We start from the raw sequence: 24,449 nt of genomic DNA, 5'->3' as shown, positions 1-24,449 counted from the left end.
AGCCTGTTTTCGCACAAAGCTGAGCAGCCTCGAGGCTTTGCATCTAACTATACCTGTTGGCGAATGTTAGTTGGTGCCATCATATGATTGTATGTGCTAAAAAGACACAGTGGATTTCCAAGCCCTAAACCTCCATATAAAAAGGGGAGACCCGTCACAGTTCATTTTATGCCTGAATAAAGTAATGTAGTCCTACTCACTTGTAATGGATAGTAGTCACACTGCACGTCAATGACCAGCACTACACACCGTTTATCATGCCTTCCACATGGTACTGATGCTATCACACCGGAAGACTAGATTGTGTTTGCCAATGGATAAACTTATACTACAGTAAAAAATTGTGGACTTCACATCGTCATCTACATACGTAATACATGCACTAAACTCACAGAAGACATAGTTTGTCACCATTGAGAGAATAATTTCTTCAGATATGCATAATGGTTTGACATGTTGCCATGCCACTAAACTTAATCCAGAGAAATGTTTACACCAGGCAGTTTCACTAAACGCTGCATAGCTACAGGCCATGCACAAATTTAATACCTGCTTTGGTACATTTAATCAATCAACTATGCATTTAGCAGAGAGCATGTTGCCTTTTCGTGAACTACTTAACATCCTCTTTCGATTGGATAAAGAAGTGGATGCACTATTCAAGGAATCGAAGGCTGCCATTTCAGCCAACATCTAAAGAGTGAGGATTTTTTTTAAAAAACCCATTTGTCTGGCAATGAACTGGTTCAAAAAAGGGATTGGATTCTGTCTCTTCCTGAAACACTTGTTGCAAAAGAAAAATAGAAAAAAAACAAAAACAAAAAACCCTCTTCAACTGCTGCTTCACTTGCCCTGCAGAACCCAGTCATGCTTATGAACCAATAAAGGGAGAAACTCTAGCTGTACACTGGATAAGGCTAGCGGTTTTTCTGCTGGGCTTTGAAACACTTTCCAGTCTTTGTAATTTCAAAGAAAAATAAGTGTTCCACATCGTCTATAATTTTGGTTAAATAACCAACAAGCAGATTCTGTGTCATGAGTGCCAGACAAATTATGACCGATAATAATCATCCATCGCAAACATCTTGCCATGGATTAGGCTGCCATTTCTGGTTGGAATTGGAATGACTAACACCAGCCATAAGTAAGATTAATGCTGGCCTCCGCCAAACTGCAGTCGTACCCTTAACAATGTAACTGTCCCATGTAAAAAGGTACGGAAAGCAACCTAGGAATGAAAAGCTTTACAATTGACTGAACAAGGTGTTCTGCTAAAAACTACCTTCTTTGTCAACATCGACCACACATAAAAGTGGGAAAAGATGCAGACAAAGAAGAAGGTAGTTTTTAGCAGAAAACCTTGTTCAGTCAATTGTAAAGCTTTTCATTCCTAGGTTGCTTTCCATACCTTTTTACATGGGACAGTTACATTGTTAAGGGTACGACTGCAGTTTGGCGAGGCCAGCATTAATCTTACTTATGGCTGGTGTTAGTCATTCCAATTCCAACCAGAAATGGCAGCCTAATCCATGGCAAGATGTTTGCGATGGATGATTATTATAGGTCATAATTTGTCTGGCACTCATGACACAGAATCTGCTAGTTGGTTAATTACACCAAAATTATAGACGATGCGGAACACATTTTTCATTGAAATTACGAAGACTGGAAAGTGTTTCAAAGCCCAGCAGAAAAACCGCTAGCCTTGTCCAGAGCGTTAGTACAGCTAGGGTTTCTCTCCCTTTATTTGGTTCATAAGCATGACTGGGTTCTGCAGGGCAAGTGAAACAGCAGTTGAAGAGGGTTTTATGTTTTGTTTCTCTTTTGCAGCAAGTGTTTCAGGAAGAGACAGAATCCAATCCCTTTATTGAAATAGTTCATTGCCAGACAAGTGGGTTTGTTTTAAAAGAAATCCTCACACTCTTTGTATGTTGGCTGGAATGGCAGCCTTCAATTTCTTGAATAGTGCATCCACCTCTTTATCCTATCGAAAGAGTACAGTAGGGTCCCGAATTACACGTGTTCTAATTACGCGATTCCTCAATTACGCGATCGATAGTTTTTAAAAATTAATTTTCCTGTATTTGCGAGGAGCATTCTAAATCCGCGAGTCAAGCACCGCGAAGCGTAGGAAATCTATTGTTTTCTTAATTGTATTGGGGGGGGGGGTGATGGTTCCCCGATGTCTGAGAAGGGGGGGGGGAGAATGTGAGAGAAAGATTTCTGTTCAAACATTTTAAGACTAGTTTTGGATGAAAAATGTTAAGGTTTGCCCATCTGTTGTGTGAACTTGTCGCTAGGCCTAGCCTAACTGTCCAACACCTATATGTACAATATTCCATATTTGTACTAATTAATTTTTATACTTACGTTGTGATTATGGTGAAAAATCCTTATTCATTAAACTTTAAATTAAAAACCATCAAAATAAAGACTATTTTATATCATGCTACTGCCAAACATGTCACCACAACCAAACCCATTACTTTGTTTAGTACGTTCCATCGCCGATCATAACGAACTCGCTAACCAATTTTAACATCTGTCTATAGGTTAACTTTTGCGGCAAAAGATATCTTACCAGGTACTATGTAATAATAATGTTATAATTAATGTTTTATTTATCCTTAGAAAATCAAAATATATGAAATATGAGCAATTTTGTTTCGTGTTGTTTTTTTTTTCCTAAAAAAACGCCTTCTTAAAAGGAAAACGTTTTTTTTTTTACGTTTCATCGTCGATCATAAACGCATTTACTCCTGAAAGTGATATTGAAGAGCTTTTACTAAAGATGTTATTATAAATAAAGATTATAAATAGGTGGTAAAATATCTATAATTAAAGTGTAGCAGCATCAAGAAATGTTGGGGTTCGCCCTTTACATAAGAATGTACTGTACATTGGATTAGACAGAACGTAGAAAAAATCAATTAGGGAAAAATCGGTATTCGATATCCTCTTCATCAGCATCGTCATTCATCAATCGGGCTTTTTATTTTTTTTATTCTCAGTCGCTAACTAGTTATCGCACTGCCAAGATCTGCACACATTCCGATAATTCACATTTGAAGGTTTTCTGGGAGAGGATGGATAGAGAAAATACCGAACTATATAAAATGTTTTTATAACCTGTTAAGCGTCACCCACGTGATAAACCGTTCACCACGATCTACTCGGTACCGCCTTCAACTGTATATTCCGTTCATGACTTTAATTGCCTTTTACAAGCCGTCAGTCTCGTGATGTTACTTTACTCGTATAGTAAGTATAGGATCACCACTTGGCAACACTCTCAGCATATGGGGACTGTGAATAGAAACTTATATGATGTCTGGCAACTATTTTTCTGAAGGTAGCTTGATGTTACAAAACTCTGGTTTGAACTGGTTTCCTATCAGTGCGCTCGGGCGTTCATGCATAAGTGGTTATTTGTTGTTCCTTTTGTAATGAAAGGTCTAAAGAGGAAGGTTATTTCTTTAGATGAAATAAATGATATTCTTGTTGTGGAATTTGATAATGATAACCTGTTTGATAATGAGAGCACTAGTTCTGAATCCTCCAGTGATGAGTATATTGAAGAAACAAAATTTTCTTTCGATGTCGAAAGCGAAAATGACTTCTCATTACCGAATGACTGGACAACGAAATTTCACAAAACTATAAAGGGAAAGGAAACGCCGAGAGAGAGAGAGAGAGAGAGAGAGAGAGAGAGAGAGAGAGAGAGAGAGAGAGAGAGAGAGAGAGAGAGAGAGAGAGAGAGATAAAGTGGATAAATAATGTACAAATGTATGACGAACATATTTGAAAACTATACAGGAAACGATATGAAGAGAGAGAGAGAGAGAGAGAGAGAGAGAGAGAGAGAGAGAGAGAGAGAGAGAATCCCTTTCCTTTTGTTGCTTATCCAGGCGTAAGATTTACGATTGAAGATAAAAAGAACCCATTAGAATATTCAGTATTATGTAGCCATTTGAAATTAAATAATAGTAGTATTAATTGTTTTTTTTACTCAACCATTTAATTAATATCCCTACTTTTAACTATAATTACGAATTATAAGCATAAAGAAATTATATTAACTTTGAAAAATTATCATTAGTGAAATGACCGCTCAGGGCAAAAAAAGCGTGATTATCGTACAGCAGCCTATTGCACACTTGCGCCTAGTGGCCGTGTTTACGTGTGGGAGTGTCATCATGGATATACAGTACTATACTGTAATTTTTAACTATTGCTAGATACGTACTGTATCAAACCTTGAAAACCCTTTTTTGTTTTTTGTATCTATAGGAAATAATTCTACATCATTCGGAAAATACTGAAAACAGTAAGCTATGCATAGTACAGTAGTAAATACTACAGTCATAGAAAATTATCAAAACTTTAACAACTTTTTATTGTTTTATTTATCCATAAAAGAAATTTTGTACAGTATTTTATAAAAAAATTCTATAAGGATTTCTTACAGTATTGTTAAGATAAAAGCTACAGTATATATATATATATATATATATATATATATATATATATATATATATATATATATATATGTTTTATATATTATATATATATATATATATATATATATATATATACATACATACATACATACATACACACATACATACACACACAGTGTATATACAGTATATATATAGCTAGAAAGCTAGAAATGGAGTGAAAAAAAATTGACGGGTAGGTTGCTGTTTGCCGCCATGATGTGTTTCGAAATATACGAATTTCCAATTACACGAGGCCTTTCATCGACCAAATTCTCGCATAATTCGGGACCCTACTGTATGTCGAGCAGTTCACGAAAAGGCAACATGCTCTCTGCCATGCTAAATGCATAGTTATTTGACCTGATTAACTGTACCAAAACAAGCTTTACATTTGTGCATGGCCTGTAGGTATGCAGCATTTAGTGAAACTGCCTGGTGTAAGAATCTCTGTGGATTAAGTTTAGTGGCATGGCAACATGTCAAACCATTATGCATATCTGTAGAAATTATTCTCAATGGTGACAAACTATGTCTTCTGTGAGCTTAGTGCATGTATTACGTATGTAGATGACGATGTGAAGTCCACAATTTTTTACTGTAGAATAAGTTTATCCATTGGCAAACACAATCTAAGCTTCTGGTGTGATAGCATCAGTACCATGTGGAAGGCATGATAAACATTGTGTAGTGCTGGTCATTGACGTGCAGTGTGACTACTATCCATTACAAGTGTGTAAGACTACATTACTTTATGCAGGTATAGAATGAGCTTGGTCTTCCCTTTTTATATGGAGGTTTAGGGCTTGAAAATCCACTGTCTCTCTTTTTAGCACATACAACATATGATGGCACCAACTAACATTCGCCAACAGGTATAGTTGGACGACACCAGAGTCTCGGGGTTGCTCAACTTTGTGGCGAAAACAGGGTTTATGTGTGGATCAACAATCAGTATCTTGGGGATCCCTTCATCCTGAGTAGTTGGTTTTCGCAGGTTTAATGTGCAGCTTCTGTATATATTCTATCAACCAGTGTCATAGCATTGGTATTGCTGATGAAGATGGTGACCTGATAGTATAGGCAGGAGCATGGCAGAACTGTTAAGGGAAGAGACTGTGCGATAAAGTCAATGACATGCATTCCCTACTATATATGAAAGTTGTTCGTTATTATGATAATGGCTCTACAACAAAGGGAGAACCTGTTAATCATCCATAATGTAGTGGGGCACTGCTCCATTAATGCCTCATGTCTGCTAAAGTGGTGTGGGGGATGTAACTAATGGTTTCGAAGGACTTCCTTCCTGCTGCATCTACAGTTGCTATATTGAATCCCAGTGTGGCACCAAAGTGATCAAGCCTGATGCGTGATAAGACAGGTTCAATTGTATGCTGGACTCAGTCATGTTTCCACCTCAGTAGGAGGATGTGTGAATTACACAGCTATCTTGTGGATGGGTGGCACTGATTTACTTTTAATTCTTCTATTGCAGCAACACATTGGAGTATGCAAGTGTAATTCCTTATCACAATCTCTGGCTACTGCATCATGGAGGATACTTTGGTTTGTACTGTGGCACAAACTTAGTAAGCTTGACCTTTTGATAAAAAAAACTCCAAAGGCATGTATCTCAGTTCATCATTATCTTGTGCCAAGTTATGCAAGGGGAAGTAAGACTTCAATGTATTTCTCCCCCCATTATAAGTTTACTCATTGCTGTAAGCAATAATTCTTCTGTTGTCTTCAAGGTATGAGACTGTTCATCAGGTTAATCTGTTCACAAGCTATTTTCACAGCATTCTAGCTGCTGCATAACCTTTACCTGACCAGTGACTTTCATCACTGGTACAGTACATACTTTCTTTCATTGAGTTCGGAGGAAAGTCCATTACACATCCGATGCCACTGATGAAAATGTGGGCCACTTGACTTAAACCGGCATGCGACTACTTATGGAGCACTGTGTTCTTCTGTTTAGTAGATCTGGAGTTACTTCTATTGCAGCATCTAAATTATGTGATATTGTCGTCCATTGGACATCTGACGACATTCATTTGTTGGTTGTACTGTAGTTGTGCTGCTGTTCACTCAGATAAAGTTTCCACCTATATAGGGTACGAAAAGCATTTGTTAAACATCTGCCTTAAGTTGACAACTGTACAACGTGAACATGAAAATACAACACATACTGTAATACAATTATAATATGAACATAAAAATACTTTCTTAAATACCTCTGCTCTCTTTATAACTGCACAAGTTAAGTAGATAATTAAGATAGCATTATTTTACAAACCAAGATATTGAAGGTACACTAGGGTAAATCTCTACATGCTGTAATAATAATCAGTCTTGCCCTGTAACTGTAGTCGTTAGCAGTGACTGAACTGTTAGCTGTTGCATAGTCACAAACCTGTAAGGTGAAGTTGAGCTGTCTTGTATAACTTACCCAAGTCACAATCACTCTCCAATTTTAGATGCTGCTTCAACAACATTTACAGCCAAAGAGCAGATTGATTTGAAAGTAGGGTGCGAAAAGCATTTTACACTATGACCATTCAATGTTGTAATGGGGATAGTGTCTCTATCAAGAGACTTTCATTTCCCCCTGGGGTAGAATTTTTGGCTGCCCTCCACATAAAGTAACTATTTCCTATTAGCTTTAATAACATTTACACGCTCATTTCTTCCGTTTTCAAATTCTAAGATAGAAAAATTTTCATAGTGACCAGGTAATACTTCTACTTTTCTATATCTTTTAAGTACTGTCATCATTTTTCACACTCTCTCTCTTCTTCTCTAGTGTTTTATTATTCACATTTGTGAATAAGGTTCTAATGTAACAATATTAGAACCTGAGTTGGAGCTGTCTGTACCGAGGTCCATGTTTGTATTTTCCAGGTCGTCAACAGAGGGGTGGGTTTTTTTGGTATGAGCAAGCCGGGTTATCCACCTCTTATTGGAGGATGTCAGTCCTCCTATCCCATGTGGCTCAACACGAGAAGAGGCTTCAGCGGGGATCAGTCCTCTATTAGAGAGGGGCTGCCTCTCTTTAGGTGGGCGTACACTGGTCAGTGGGGGTAGTTAGCTCCTCCCACCGTCGCCTCCAATGCCTAGCGTCACCCATTACCCGCAAATATGGGCGACTTAAAACCGGATCACTGAAGCCCGACTTTTGATGCCCGGCCAAAGTTTGGCTGTCCTGTTAAGGTACTTCTTGATTGTTCTCACTGGGCACAGGAACAAGTCTTCTGGGTTGTCTGAGTGAGGGATCGCCGTGATCGAGAACCCTTAAAACCTTGGGTCTACGATGTGTTTTGGCCACAAAATCAGGCAGAAACTTAAAGGCCAGGTCCTTCCACCCTTTCGAGTGTGAGTCCTTGAACGACAAGTCATAGAGTTCACTCACCCTCTTGGCTGAGGCCAGAGCTAGTAAGAAACACTGCCTTGAGGGTCAGGTCTTTATCCAGGATAACTTTGAGAAGTTCGAAGGGTGGCCTAGACAAAACCTTGAGAACCTTAGCCAAGTCCCACTGCGGGACCCGAGAGGCGCGGGGGGAACAAGATTGCTCGAAACTCCTGATGAGCATGGAAATCTGACGAGAGGCCCCCAGGTCAATGCCTCTGAGTAGAAATACTTGTCCCAGTGCTGCTCGGACCCCTTTGATGGCTGGAATGGAAACTCCTAGGTAGTCCCATAGGTAGACCAGGAAGTCTGCAATCCTGTGGACCGATGCACCCAGGGGCCTCAGGTTCTGAGCCGCACACCACTTCACAAATATGGCCCACTTGGCCTGGTAAACCATGACCGAGGATTTCCTAAGATAACTGGTCATCCTCGAGGCTGTCTTCTTTGAGTATCCTTCCTTCCTTAGTAGACGCCTGATAACCTCCACGCGTGTAGCTGAAGGCACTGGGTGTTCTCGTGAAACTTTTGGAAGTGGGGCTGGTGTAGCAGATCTTCTCTTATCGGCAGAGGCCACGGAGGAAGGATAGCCGGGTCTTGTAGGTCCGCGAACCACTCCATCTCCGGCCACCAGGCGCTACCAAAGTCAACCTTGTATCTCTTGACTGCCTGATCCTGTTGAGAACCTGCCTGAGAATCCCGAAGGGAGGAAAGGTATATATGTCGAATCTGTCCCACGAGTGTTGGAAGATGTCCTCGAACGCTGCTGCTGGGTCTGGCACAGGGGAACAGAACACCGGGAGCTGTGCGTTGAGCCTCGTGGCAAAAAGGTCTATCACCGGTGAGCCCCACCTCTGGAGGACCTTCTGGGCTAACTGTGGGTGTAGGGACCATTCTGACCCCACTACCTGTCCTGTCCTGCTGAGGCCGTCGGCTAGAACTTTCCTTTTCCCGGAATGAACCTGGCTGCGAGGCTGATGTGTTCCTTTTCGGCCCATTCCAGTATTTGAGACGTGAGGTTGCACAACTCCCTTCATCTCAATCCTCCTTGCTTCTTTATGTATGCCACCACGGTGGCGTTATCGCACATGAGTGGTACCGTGTTTCCCCGGAGACGATGGGCGAACCTTGCGAGGGCCTTTTGGACTGCTAGTAGCTCGAGCATCTTTATGTGAAGGGTCTTCTCCTCCGGGGACCACTTCCCCTCTGCTGTCTCCATGAGCAGATGGGCTCCCCCACCCCTCCTTTGAGGCGTCTGTTAAGAGCAACACCTCTGGAGGAACGGACGCGAATGGTACCCCCTTTAGGGTGTTTGCCCTGTCGGACCACCAAATGACCATGTTCCTGGAGTCCGGAGACATCTTGACTAGTTCCTGAGGAGGGACTCCCGGTGACCAGCGGTCCTTCAGTTTCCATTGGACTGGCCTCAGCTTGAGCCTCCCCTGAGGAACCAACTTCTCCAACGAGACCAGGTGGCCGACGAGCCTCTGCCAGTCCTTGGCTCTCATTAGCGCACCTATCAGGAATGGTCGAATAACTTGATCCAGGTTGCTCAGCCTCTCTTGAGAGGGGAATGCCTTTCCTAATTGGGAGTCTAGGACCATCCCTAGGTACGTCATCCTGGTGGTGGGGACTAACTGAGACTTTTCCAAGTTGATGGTAATCCCCAGTTCCCAGCAGAACTGCAATAGCTTCGCTTCTTGCTCCTTTAAGACTGTCTCTGAGGGTGAAAGCAGCAACCAGTCGTCTAGGTACGGATCAGCCTGATGCCCTGCTTGTGGGCCCAGGCTGATACTAGGGTGAACACCCTTGTGAACACCAGAGGAGCCGTTGACAGTCCAAAGCAGAGAGTCCTGAACTGCAGAGACTGGGATCCCCACTTCGCTCTGAGGAACTTCCTGCTGGAGGGATGCACGGGGATCTGAAAATAGGCGTCCTTGAGATCCAGGGACATCATGAAATCCCCTTCCCTCAAGGCTGCCAGCACTCCTTGAGCCGGCGTATTTTTGTCTAAAGGAGGACTGGGCCGGAGCACCGCTCCTGCGTGAGGGCCGAAGGGATTACTGCCAGGAAGTGGAGGGGGCCTCCTGTCTAGCTGGTGCCGTAGGTGGGTAGGCCATGTCCGCTGATGGTCTCCTATGGCGAGGACGTCTTGCCACTGACTGCCTGTGCTCCACTGAGTCCTTAATTTTGCCCACTCTCTCCATAGTTTCCTCTACTGCCTGCAGGGGGAACACGGTCTCACCCCACACTGGCGCATTCCTCAGAAACTTTGTTTCCCGTTCGGGAAGTCTACGGGAGATCCTGTTAAGGACCGGGTCCCTCCTCCTTAACACCCAGTTTGCTGTCTGGGTCAGGGACTGGAAGGTAAGGGACTTAATCGCCTTCCCTCCCGAACGAATGAGTTCTTGTAGAAGGGCCTGATTCTCTGGTACTGACAGGTCGTGAGATAGCTGGAACCCTGCCAGGGTGCATGCCCACTAGTCCAGCCAGGAGGTCACATTGACTATGTCTTGCGAGGTGTCCTCCATCATGGCGGCCACCGCTTGAGAGAAAACCACTGTTGCAGTGAGGGTTCTGTCATCTGCGCTGCCCTGGTTTAACGTTGCAAAGACCTCTTCCAACGAGCGGGGACATGCAAGACGTCCGTCTGAAACAGAATTTCTTCTGGGTGCTCAGTCCCAATAGGAGCTCAAGGACCCTTGGGCTCTTAGGGAGTTCTTATGTCCCACAACGTATTTATCGACGTGCTCCATGCCTAGTGCCACGCCCGGCGCTAGCGGTAGGGCCAAGGATGGGTTCTGCTGGGCGGGGTTATCCACCATCCTCGCCAAGCCTGCTCTGGCCACGGTTTAGGTTCGTCTAATCTGTGGTGATGGCCAGAGCCAGGACTTTTCTATAGGAGGACACTTCGCCGGGGGAACACTCGCCCGTGTCTAACAAGCCCTCTACCACTTGATCCTCCGTGTCGGCTGCATCCTCGAGCACGGATGGATCCGTCGGGGCAGCTGAATCCCTCACTTCTGGCTGGTCCGATGGAGCGGCTGCCTCCATCACGGATGGAGCCGCTGGGACGGAGGTAGCTGTCCTGGGTCTACCCCTCCCGGGGAAATCCGTGGGGTGTAAGTACCCTGATATGCCAGCGGCTGCCTCCGGTGCTTGGATGGGGCTGGCGTGGCAACGGGTATGGATGCCAGGCTGCTGGGTCGAGCCAGCGGCTGCCTCCACTGGATGGATGGAGCCGGTGACTTGCCAGGCAAAGGCAAGGTAAAGTTTACGTGTGCCAATGGCTGCATCCGACGGGCAGACGGAGCCGAAGAGACACGGGGCAAAGGCGCGGGGACGGCTCCAGCGGCCACTGAGGCAGGCAGTGGAGCGGCAAGAGCTCTTCCTCTTGGAGGAATTCCTCTTCTTGCTCTTCCTCCTCGAAACATTGGCCATCTCCCTCGAAGGGCCTGCATACGAGCTCAACTTCCTTCTTATCTCTCGGTCGTTGAAGTCCTCCGACGAAGATGAAGTGTAAGACGAAGAATACTCCGAGGAGGAAGAAGAAGAATAGGAGCTAGCTGAGTCGTCCGAGTCTTGTGCCAACAACCTGGGGGCTTGTAATTGTGCTACCGGTGTGACGGGTTGCATGAAGTCAGACGGGAGCGCTGCTGAAGGCGCCGGGGGCGTGCGTATAGCCTTCCGAGAGGCGAACCAGCCCGAAAACTCTTCCTCCTGCCGCATAGGTGACCTGAAGGGCGTCCTAGGTGCCGTCCACACAATGGAGTCTGGGTCTGAAGAGCCTGTGGGCTGCCTTTCTTTGTCAAGCACACCCCTGGAAACCGCTCAACCTGTAAAGCACTGCCACGATGGAAGGGAAGGAGCCGTTCCTGACCTCCCCCACACTGGGTCTTCACTCGAGACGGGTCCTGCGGGCACCAGAACCTCTTCTACAGCACACTTCCGCCACACTAGCTGACTCCCCACATGTCTGCGTAGATACAATACAATCAATATCATCGACATTAGACTCATGGGGAACGGCAATGGGCAGTTTCCCCGCAACGGACTTACCTCGTCCCCTACTCTGGGTAGTGGAAGGGGAAGGAGAACCTCTCTCCGACGGAGCTGAAAGCGACATCAAGGGCGAGGAGACGCCTGGCTTCTTTGGCGACTACTTCGACGCCGCCGCCTTTTCATTGCGTGCAAGGCCCACTGTAGTACAGGCCAGGACGCACACTCCGAACATGTGCAGATCTACATTGGGCTTAGAGAGCCATGCTCCGCAAGACTTACCGGCCTTAGGCCCGGGACAGCGACACTGGGATTCCATAAAGAAAACAATAAAACACCAAACAACACAAGTAACACAGGGAAAGGATGTGAATGGTAAGGCACAAAGGGATGGGGAAGCACAAAGGAAACATGTGGTAACACAAAGGCGGGTCGGACGGGATGTGAGAGAGCGGCGAGATGATATCTACGCCGCGATCAGATGCTTTACTGGCGAGTCAGACCTAGCAGCACTCTCTCGTGTGCTGACCCAGGGCGAGTATCCATCCACCACGGGGCGACCCAACAAGGGAAACGGAGATAGGGGGAACTACGCAAAATTCTTGGTCGGATAGGGAGGAGGTCTCAGATACTCCTAAGAAAGTAGTTCGAGGTAAGTACTGTTAGGAAAAATACAAATTACTTAAAATTTGTGATATTAAATGAAAATTAATTTACTGTATATTACTGTAATTCTTAAGGAGAAAATTAATTCTAGACCAAATCTCTAAATATTGCCCTCTGGAATGAGTTGAGCACTGTATAGTCAAGAGAGCTGGGGACAAGATAATACAGTAAAAGCTAATTAGAATCTACTTTTCCATCCTTAATGTAAAGGAGACTTTCAAGTTGCAGAATTCTGAGATTAGCATTGGGAATTACTGTATTTTTTCAATATCCTCCATAAGAAATGTTTAGGCTAAGATTTTGCTAATTTTCAAACTTATGTTCAGTAAAATATTCTCAAAAAGGCCTCATTTATCCTGTGCAGGCATGAAAAGTATGTCTTCTGCCATATTAAAGAACTAAAAATATTCTCAAAAATGCCTCATTTATTATGCACAGACATGCCATATTAAAGTACTGAAAAAAATTCTTTGCCTTAGTTTCTTGTGGGGGATATTAAAAATAACCCCCCTTGTAAACCTCGGGATTGCACAACTTACATATCATTTCTTATATGAATAAAGAAGAGATTCTAATTTGTTATTGAATATCTTGTACCCAAAAATTATGAAATCCCTTTCCAGCTCTCCAAATAGCAAGACCCCAGACTTACAAAAACCACCGTTTGAATGATATAGGAACATTGAATGTTAACATGCTCTTGAATAATCCTCTAAATAAACATCACAACTAAGTTTTGCATGTCAGATTTACGAATTGAGAGTTTTTACTAGTAAAACCAAGCAAATTTTGTTTGTTCTAGTACCTCCTGCCAATTTTTTTAATTGGTATGTGTACAGCCCATTACAAAAAATAAAGTCTTGACGGTTTGATAAGGAAACTACTGTATACTCCCTGATTTGCGAAATTTGTCTTTAGTCTGGAAGGATGACTTATTAAGACCAATTTGCCTGTCTACTTTCACTTGGTTTTGTAGACAAGTAAAAGTAAAATTAATCTATGGATTTCTCCTCAATATCTATATTATAAATTTCAAATTTCTTTAGATTGGTTTTAGAATAGCAACTGTATAAGTTATGAATAGATATAGATTTTTTATAGTTATAATGATGTTGAAAAAAACGTTATAAATTAAATTACTCACTTTTTCAGGATTCCAATTGTGGTCCTAGCCTAGAAGAGATGTTGAGCTGTTTTGTTGATGCAGATCCTGATGAGTAATAGTATGCTGTAATTAACTTCTGAATGGATTTAAACATTTGTAAATAAATTTAAATGTTTTAATTAGTATATTTTATAGCAGCAAGTTAACTTCCTCAGAATTAATAAGTCATGACTTGTTTGTTATACAGTAATCAGTTTTGGTTTATTACCTTGGCAAAGCTAATAAAGATGGCATCCAAAATTCTCCCCCACCTAAAATACTACCATTTCTTGTGAATAAGTGCCTGAAAACTACCAGAAAATATTCAGGATTATTTTTTTTATTTTGGTCAGTTAAGTGAACAATGTTATTTCGCAGTGTACAAATCTGTTTATGTTACCACTACCATTATACCTTATCAAATACAGTACTATTAGATACTGCCCAATTAAGTTTTGTCAATTGTCAAATCATAACGAATTTGGCTATCATTATAACTGTAATATGAATATTGACAAAACCAAGTAAGGTGTTTCAACTATGGAAGGCTGATATACACTTAAATCTAAAAGGATTTAAACTCATACATTTCACAAAGAAAAGCTAAAATCAGTCTTAAGTTCTCCAGGAACTAGCAAGTCATGACCACTATAATTTGATTTGACTTTTCATCTAGATTTTGCCTTTAAAAGATTTGTTTTCAAACATTAAGGTAATTGGTCACTCATACATGGTTTATCTTAAATGGGAAGGATTAGGATACAAAAATAATGTCTAGGTCATGATCATAAACATTACAGTAATGATGTACGAACTACTGGTTGATAAAAGATTCGTCTTGAATTTGATGCATACATCTATTTTGTACCTATTTATACAAGGTTCGTCTTAGTCAACTGAACCCAGTCATCTGTGCAATGCCCTTATTGCTTTATCCTATTATGTGAAACTTTATAAGAAGGATTAAGAGCACCTTTAGTTTTTACTAAAGGTGCTCTTAATCCTTCTTAGGCTCAAGGATACTTGCCATTAGTGTCAACATGCTGTTGACTAAAATGAGGTTATTTAGAGCACAGTCATATCTAGTTAGGTTGACCAACTCCTTAACATCAATGTTCTCAAACTCCTTAACATCAATGCTCTTAAAAGTCAAAGGATTCAGTCTCTTGATGGCTTGGGTCCTTTTGTTAGAGCACTAATATGATTACAGTACTTCAAATTCCACATCATTAATGGCTTTGGTTTTCTTGTGTTACTAGCTGGTCAAAGTGGTATCCATTCTAAATGGTCTCGCTAACTGGCCAAAGTGGTTTCATTCTAAATGGTCTTGCTAACTGGTCAAAGTGGTTCCATTCTAAATGGTCTCACTAACTGGCCAAAGTGGTTCTATTCTAAATGGTCTCACTAACTGGCCAAAGTGGTTCCATTCTAAATGGTCTCTTCAGTTGACATTATTAGAATTTACTTTGTTCCTTTTATTTAGTAAGGTTTTGTTGCTTCCTCAGATAATATACCTTTACCTTATGCGCCAGAGATTTCCTTCTAGAACATGCCCAGTCCCATTGTTCGGAGTGATATAAAGCTTGAAGCAGAGCCAGTTTCTTCTTGTGTGTATCTGTCCATTTGTGATCACCCTAAGTTTGAAAAAAGAAGCTTTCGTTCTAGTAACTTTGGTACTACTCCTTGGGAGCCTAGTATATACAACCTTCATAAATCTGCAAACTATTGTTGTCCCCACCCTTTGACACTCATCACTGCCCTCACCAAATCACAGTTTGCTTACGGTCAGACTCCACACCTCCGTAGACATCAAAACAGCGGTGAGGTATAGGTTATACTAGATTATTCCTTGCCAACTTGCTGCCATTTTGAGGTCTAATATAGGACAATGTGTTGACCAAGCTCAATAGAAAGTACTATACTACAGTGCATTACTGTAGCTATACAGTAGTTATATTTTTTTATTTTTTTTTGTTAATTATAAAGGGATCACAGTATTATGAAAGCACTAGTGGAAGATTAAAGGCCTACTGTACAACCTCAAGAGTATCATTGAAAACCACAAAATACTGTAACCCCCAATGAGTTGGGAAAATAAATGAACACTTAAAAAATACAAAAAACAGTAAACATTAAATAGATCTTTCATATATAAACTATAAAAAATGAATTATGCCAGCAGCCTCTTCAACATAAAAACATTTGCTGCAAATTTAATCTTCTGAAGTGCCACAGATTAAACTACAGTACTACCAGCTTAGGAAGATCATTCCACAACTTGGTCACAGCTGGAATAAAACTTCTAGAATACTGAGTAGTATCTAGCTTTATGATGAAGGCATACCTATTAGAATTGACTGCATGTCTAGTATTACGAACAGAATGGAACTGTCCGGGAAGAACAGAATGCAAAGGATGATTAAAATTAAGAAACTTCTTGTGATATGCATAACGAAGTAACTAAACGACAGTGGCAGAGGTTAACATCTAGATCATGAATAAGAAATTTAAGACTATATTCCTATCCAACAAATCAAGATTAGATTTAGCAGCTGACGACCAGATAGGACAATGATACTCCAAACAAGGCAGAGTGAAAGAATTAAAACATCAAAATAGATTAATCACCAAAAATCTTAACACTCCCAATAAGCCTATTTTTAGTGCAATTAACAAAGAAAAACTAAATTTGCTATCAAGAATCACACCTAAAATTTTCTAAGTTTTACAGAGTTGAAGGAACATTATCAATGAAGAGATCCAGATGTTGAGCCACTATCTTCGACCGACTTACAATCATACTCTGTTTTGTTAAGGTTCAACTTATTCCCCATAATTTGCATTATGCACTAATTTTAGCTTTACCTCTGTTAAAGGAATCAGCAACCCCAGGTCTAAATTCAGGAGATGGAATTTATCCAAAGTGTAGCAGCATCTGAATATGCAACAAACTTATCTAGGACAAACCACATGTCATGCATACATAGTATGAAAAGTAATGGGCCAAGAACTACCCTAAAGAAAACTGGATATCACATTCCTATACTCCCTATGGTGCCCATCAACAACTCTATGCAATCTACTACTTAAAAATTCAATAATGATAAGAGAAGGCCCACCCACTCCCAACTCTTGAGCTTGAAAGCAAGGGCCTCATGATTAAAGGCAGCATTAAAATCAAGGCCAATCTTGCAAACTTCCTGACCAAAATCAAGGGATTTCTGTACAGCATAAGAGGAATGTAAGAAGTGCATCACATGCTCCAAGGCCTTTACAAAGCCAAATTGCAAACTAAGGAACATAATTACCTCCAGCCAACCTATTTAGAAATTTTACTAAAAGACATTAAAAAACTTTAGATAACATGGGAGTTATGGAAATTGGGTGGTAATCAGCTGGACTTTGGCTACAGCCAATGCATTTACATAATGGAGTAACATTACCAATTTTTCAAGTGCTTAAAGAACCTCTTCTTGAAAATAACTTAGTTTTAAAAAATAAAGACTGCAGATTTCTTAGGAACTAAGGAAATATAGCATTTGGGTCTACACCTCCATCAAAAGCTTTCTTTAATTTGATGAAACAAAAGCTGAACTAGTTACATTAGCCTTGGGAAAGCAGGACTGAATATGATAAAAGTTTCTCATTACTCTGCTCATTGTCAAACACAGCAGCCCAAAGGGTTGCCTTTTCCTTTGGACAGTGAGTGACAGACCCTCTGGTTTAAGTAAAGGGGGAAAACCATTACTTCTACACCAAAAAGTGCAGATTTAAAAGGTTGCCCACCACTCGTCTTCCTGGGTTGTTTCAAAAAAGGTTTCTTTTATGGCCAAATTGTATTCCTTTTCAGATGAAGCATAGACTCTGAGCAAAAGCCCTTAGCTGAATATAGTTATTCCAAGTCAAATCCAATTTGTTACTCTTCCAAAGATGATAGGCCTCATGCTTTTCCAAATTTGCAGGTCTACAATCATCATTGAACCAGGATATATCTTTCACTGGGGTACTGAAGCACATGAGAAGGGGTATGCCTATCAATTATGTTGACCAGATTCTCATTCAAAAGACCAATAGACTCTCCACTATTATACAATTGTGATCAATTAAAGTTCAAAAGCCCACTCAAAATAAAATTCCTGTCTGCTTGAGATTTGATAAACCTTACACGAGTAACACACGTTATGGACAGGCTGCTCAATTCACCACTAAAAATTAAAGCATGATCAAATGTCCCAATAGGGTTATCAACCTTACTTGTTAAAATGCGAGGGGAGTCCGTGTATACTAGATCCAAGCAGTCACCAAACCTGCATGTAGCTTCTCTTATGAACTGCTCACAGCTTGATTCAGAGGCTAAGTCCAAAACTCTTAAGCCCTGGTAATTGTAGAGAAATGGGATTTAACCACTCCCTGTAGCGAGTAGTTCCGTGATGTAGCTAGGTTCGCAACAACTTTAGTAGCTACCGCAGGACCAAGGATAAGGTTATCCTGGGACCTGCGGGTAAACTCCAATAGTAGAGGGCAGAAGTCCCTCTGATAATCAGTAAGGGGACCATTGTTTTCTCTGTAGCAATGTTATGTATTCACTGGATAGAGAGGCAAAGTCATCCTTAATCATGCTTGTAAAGAAGAGATGGAGATGGAGGAGGACTTTTACTTCGTGGTTGTATATAGCTAATATCTGCATCTTGAATAACTGGATCAAAGGAAAGACATTTCTCCAACAGAGAATGTCAAGCAGTATGCCTATTCTCCATGCTGAGGCCAAGGCTCGTGAGCTACTTGGTGAAAAGTATTAACCAATGCCTATTCTAGGCTCACAAGTTCTCCTTAGGGACTTTTGAAAACAGTGATAATGCCAAAGGGCCCCTATGTTTCAGGAGAAGTAAGACTTTGGAGTTATTCTCAAGGCTAGGCTGATCCCTTAATGGGGAAGGGTCGGAGCTTTTCAGTCAAAACTAGTTAAAAGCCAAGTGACAGCCTTCCAACCAAGAGCGAGAGAGAGCTCCCTCTAGGGAGGAAGGAGATGAGAACCAAAAACTATTGCCAAGAGGCCCAAGCCAGAGAAGTAATTTTTCCATGATGCAACAGCATAAGGTGGGTAGCTCTACTGGTACCTCGAAGAGGAATATTAGCAAAATCTAAATATTCAAAGTGTGGGACTTGGGATACGCTTAGGCATCCAAAGATCTATGTCATCAACAGGTTGTTGAGAATAGGTCAACTAGGTTGACAGGCAGAAAAGTAAAGGTATCCAAAAGTACCTGGTATGGCTGAAGGAGTTCTGAATGCTGCTAGAACTGGAAAGCTGTTTACTGGAAGATGTTCTGGAACTGGAGAGTAGTATACTGGAAATTCTGGATTAACCGAGATGTAAAAGGGCCTTCGATGGAGATTCTCCAAAGAGCAATTAGGTTTTCCGTCACCACGAATGTGGTGCCCGTATGATCTTACAGCATGCCTCTGGTGACAGTGTGTCTGCAAGAACATTCCCTTTGTTTGGAATGTCTCTTGCTGATAACTGTATCACATCAGCTGGCCTGGTGCAAACCTGCTAGCTCAATTGCAAAAGTCTGAAACAGTATCCCTTCACATTTGTCTTTAAGTTACTACCAAGGAGTGGTTCTTCAATGTTATGTATCCTATCAAACTGTTTATAAGCTGGCAAAGCTAAAAACATTTGACTTCCAGTAGGTTGATACGTAGGGGTATACTTCTATAAACCACTCAGAGGTATTACAAAGCCTCAGTTGTATAGCAACCCTCTTCCTTAAATACATCTGTGAACCGTAGAATCCCTGGTGGGAAGTCTCAACTCCCTTGGAGGGGATCTCTTTATTTAGCAAACTGACCTAATTGTCTTTTTTCCCATTTTCCCGACCATAGATGCTTCAATCGCCCATGGAGCAAACTAGGGTGCAGTAGTCCGAGTAGCAAGAGTTCTTCAAAAGCAAAAGAACACTGAAGAGTTGCCTCTTATGAGCTGGAAGTTCCTGGTCATATAGAAAGCAGTCGTGTTACCTCCAGATGTTTAGCGATATGATTGTTCCATTTGTAAACAGCACACTCTGGCCCTCTCTCTCTTCTTGCCTGAGACTATGCTTACAGATTTAACAAGATTCTCAGATCACAGTCAAAGAAAAGAAGACTGTCTCTAATCTAGAGCATTGCCTCCTTGTCGAGAAGACCCAAGGGAGGAATCTCTTTCAAGTAGGCACCAAAAGTATGGAGTGTGAATGCTCGGGAGCAGCAGAGTTCAAAGTTTCAACTGGTAACTAAACTCGAAGAAGAGGTACTTCCTGGAAGACCGAAAGATGGATGTCTTTATGAAAGTATCCTTCAGGTTAATTGGAAAGTTTTCTGTCTGATGGCAGTCTGTATGGTAGTTGCCATCTTCATCCAGAACAAGGTCAAGGAAGGGAGAGAAGATTTGTCCCTGGGTCCTAATCAACTTTCCACCAGAAGAGTTGGCTGTAAAGCCTCAGCAAGCTGTCTGGAAGACTTACAGTGTGTTCTTCATGCGAGGAGAAGCGACAGGAGTCCCCACGCGAGGAGAAGCGGCAGGAGTCCCCACGCGAGGAGAAGCGGCAGGAGTCCCCACGCGAGGAGAAGCGGCAGGAGTCCCCACGCGAGGAGAAGCGGCAGGAGTCCCCACGCGAGGAGAAGCGGCAGGAGTCCCCACGCGAGGAGAAGCGGCAGGAGTCCCCACGCGAGGAGAAGCGGCAGGAGTCCCCACGCGAGGAGAAGCGGCAGGAGTCCCCACGCGAGGAGAAGCGGCAGGAGTCCCCACGCGAGGAGAAGCGGCAGGAGTCCCCACGCGAGGAGAAGCGGCAGGAGTCCCTCACACGAGGAGAAGCGAAGTAACAATAGCAAAACACGAGTAATTTCCGATCGTTGGGGTTCCTGATAGTGCTCACAATAATTTGGTTCCCCATCATATGAATTCTGATCGTAGCATGTGAAGGGAAATCTATTAGCAAGTAGCAGGGAGGTAAAAGATTGTATGTTCCTCTTCCACCTGTATTGTGCACTGGAAAAGAAGGGAGCAGATGACAGAAGTTTTGAGGCCCAAAAGTCAATGCACAAACAGTCCCAAGGTGCCCGATTGTGAGGTGCCCGATAAGATCTGGGAATAACTATTGCGTACAGTACCAAAAAGTTCTCAGGGAAGGAAATGTTTTCAATGTGTTATCTCTCAAGAACATACAAAGATTTTTTTTCAGAGTAGATACAATTCAGGTACGTATAGGGGTCCCAGATTACAAGATTAGAAAACCGGGACACATGAAATTTCTCACTGTATATGTAAATATAGCTACATACACAGCTTATACTATAAAATGTTGATATACTGTAATTATCACCTAAATGAAAAACAACGGAAGAATTTTAATGGGTATAGAAAATAAGAGGAAAATAATTGGAAAAACTCATAACCAATACAAAAATAGACAAGTTTTATACAGTAATTGGGAAAATGAATAATCAATACAAAAACTATACTAAAATTACATTACTCATGATATTTTTTTCATTAGGTCCCCGTTTTCTAGCACCTACTACATATAAAACTCTACACTGAATATCAAAGTGCCATGTGCATTGTAAAATAGCTTCTACAGAAGTCACTTCCAATATTATACGCTCTTCGGTCCACTGGATATTCACATGTAAGAATACACGCTCAATGTTAGCATTACGAGCTGAAATGCTAAACAAGTACTGTACTTTTGAATAAAATAACATCTCTGAATATTGTTCTTAAAATTCCAGCACACAATATTTCAACTTAGAACCATTACATGGTATTAAAAATTTAATGTGAACAAAATCGGGAAAAGAAGGGTGACCCAGAATGGTCAATGCAGAACAGGGGACAAAGTGATCAAATGTAGGACATGTCCTGGAAAAATGGGACGTTTGCAGGCAACCCTAGGTATGTACCATACCTCATACACATGAGAAGAGAGGCCTCGGAGGCATCTTCATCGCTACACTAACCGAAAAAAGACTGGTCACATAGTGATTGGTCACATCCACACCGCTCAAATGGTAATAGTGTTATGTAAAGAGGGGCCTATCTGGCATGTAATGTCCCAGCCCCTTTGCCTTGGTGGTGATCATGTGCATGGCTTAAAAGTACACTATTTTGAAAGCCCACTACAGGTTTCTAATGCAAATAAGGTATACTCCAAAATTACTGTATGTATTTTAAAAGGTAAAATGTGATGACATTTACTTACAATTTTCATTATTTAAAGAAAAAAGTTTAGCTTTACTACTATCAATTTGTTGATAGAGTGCAAACTGGCCTGTTACACAAATTTAGCAGTTAGGAAGCTGTATTCACACCAACTCTTAGATTTCAAATTTAAAAAGAAAATTCCTACATTCAGGAAAGATAATTTCTTAGTGTTATTTACATAATTGCAAGCACAGGTTCTACCCAAGTCTAAATGAAACTTTTTTTTTTTCTTTTTTACAAAATGCAAATAAAGACAAAACCCTTTTGAATTTTCTTTTCAAATATAGACAACTATAAACTCTGGAAAAAAAATACCATATATCCTATGAAATACATAAAACTCTTTTCAAATAATCTTGAATACCACAGTAATTCAACGAAAGTACACACCCATGAAACTCTTCTTTACGTCTGATCACTTGACAAAAATGGGAATAAATGGATGAAAATGGCAGCAGGCATATACAGTAGCTGCTGCCTCTCCATAATGCATATTAATCTAAATTAATGAAATTCAAGTCAACATAAGTCTTATGAGATGTAGAAGGATATTAAATGTTTTTATGAAAGGCATGCACGTACTGTAATATAGAATGCAATTTAATACTACCTATGTATGCAGGGATTGTTCATTACAGTACAGTAATTTTAGTATATCAATCTGTAAAATGTTATTTTCCTCATTAAATAAGTTTTTGAACATACTTACCTGGTAGTTACATATATATAGCTTACGTCTCTGACGTCACGGCAGAAATTTCAAAACTCGCGCCAATCGCCGATTGGATAGCCAGGTCTACCACCTGTGCGCCCTAGTGAGGTACCTTGGAATTATTCCATGTTTCCTCATATCTTCCATGCCTCTTAGTCTCTAGAGGGGAGGAGGGTGGGAATTTAATTATATATAACTACCAGGTAAGTATGTTCAAAAACTTATTTTATAATGAAAATAAAATTTTTAAACATGAGACTTACCTGGTAGTTATATATATATAGCTGATTAACACCTTTGGTGGAGGGTTAGAGACAGCCAATATAGTTGGAATTTTACTTAAGAGTTAATAAACAAACTTAAGGGTTCGTACCTGATAAGGAAGCTAACTTCAATGAATTCTTTCATTATGTCCGCTTTCCTTATGAGATTCAGTGATCCACCCAGGGGGCTGAAGACCTCTAGGAGTTGTCAAACCGGTCTAAAAACCTCTATGTGACAGGACCTCTTCCAATACCCTTGTTTCGGGCGCTCTCAAGAAACAAACTGACCACCTGACTAAAATCAATGATTGTGGGAGACTGTCGCAATCCTTACAAACAACCATAAAAAAGGGATTTTGACGAAGGAAAAATCTATTTCTGGGGAGATACCTGTGATGCCCGGTGAAAAGGGTCCTTCTTCACACTTTTCTGATATAAATACTTCCAAATATACCAAAGAAAGTTAAAAGCATGGAATGCAGAGGTTACTACCCTCGCGCGAGCACCCTGAGGGTGTCGTGTATAAAGCAGGGGCGTGTGAAAACCACTATTCACAGGCTGTCTTCCATTTAGCTAATTCCTTCGTCAAAAGGGATGGGCCGTTACAGAGGCACTAGCTACGTTACCTGAACCCCACCACCGACGCCCGACGCGAGCGCCATCTGAACAACATCCTTCTGTATTGAACACGATGACTTGGAAAGGAGAGGGAGGGGTAAAAACAAGGGAAGGGTTTCACCAGGCGTCACGGGTATCTCCCCAGAAATAGATTTTTCCTTCGTCAAAATCCCTTTTCTGGGTCGACCTGTGACGCCCGGTGAAAATGTACCAGAGAATCCCTTCCAAGCCTTAAATAAAAGGGAGTAAGTAAACAACATGTCCCAAAAGTTATTATATTAAGGAATGTCAAAAATATATACAAGATTACAAAAGGTGCCATACTGGAAATATTAACAATAATATAGAATACATAAAGGGCGATGCAAGGGGAGTACCCCTAGGTCCCAGCATCACAAAAACCAAAACCTTACATGGCTAAAATAGAAATGGTAACAACATAAACTTAAAGGTAAGGCTATACACAATTAAAGGTAAGTAACCAAAGTAACGCAATAATGGCAATGTAATCTAGGGCTAAACGAACCACCAGGAGAGCGGCGATGTGGTGAGAGTGGCAGGTAGGAGGGAGAAGGAGAGAGATGGATGAAAGGAAGAACGGAGAGATTATTTAGGGGAGATGAGACCCCCAGCTGCAACCGTGGAGAATTTAAGGGCCTGTAAGTTCTTTAAATAGTGGCGTTTGAATACCATAGGGGATTTCCAACCCGTATACTTCTTAAGGTCATCAAAATCCATATTTTGAAAGTAATTGATGGAGGTTGCCACTGACCGGATATCATGAGCATGGGGAAATGATTCCGGGTTAGCTTGCTTAATAAAGTAAAGGATTTGCTGTCTGATGCCCTGAATGGAAATAGTGCCTCCTTGTTCTCTGACAAACAAGGGGCCAGA

The 24,449-nt window shown here is 41.4% G+C and overlaps 1 protein-coding gene and 1 long non-coding RNA gene across 2 annotated transcripts in view; one reads left to right on the top strand and one right to left on the bottom strand.

The window, feature by feature from the left end:
- LOC137654559 (proline-, glutamic acid- and leucine-rich protein 1-like) overlaps window positions 1-13,857 on the top strand; it is a 120,721-nt gene extending 106,864 nt beyond the window's left edge. The window contains exon 15 of the mRNA XM_068388289.1: window positions 13,726-13,857. Coding sequence (XP_068244390.1) covers window positions 13,726-13,794 — 69 coding nt within the window. The 3' untranslated portion in view covers window positions 13,795-13,857. The remainder of the gene's footprint in view (window positions 1-13,725) is intronic.
- Window positions 5,199-14,040, bottom strand: LOC137654560 (uncharacterized). Its single transcript, XR_011046659.1, has 3 exons — window positions 13,947-14,040; window positions 13,718-13,783; window positions 5,199-6,607 (listed from the first exon to the last, which is right to left on the bottom strand). It is a non-coding gene; the product is annotated as an uncharacterized lncRNA (long non-coding RNA).
- Window positions 14,041-24,449: the final 10,409 nt, after the last annotated feature.

This window comes from Palaemon carinicauda, chromosome 15 (assembly GCF_036898095.1).
Source record: "Palaemon carinicauda isolate YSFRI2023 chromosome 15, ASM3689809v2, whole genome shotgun sequence".
NCBI lineage: Eukaryota > Metazoa > Arthropoda > Malacostraca > Decapoda > Palaemonidae > Palaemon > Palaemon carinicauda.
This window is presented reverse-complemented; position numbering and strand designations above follow the sequence as displayed.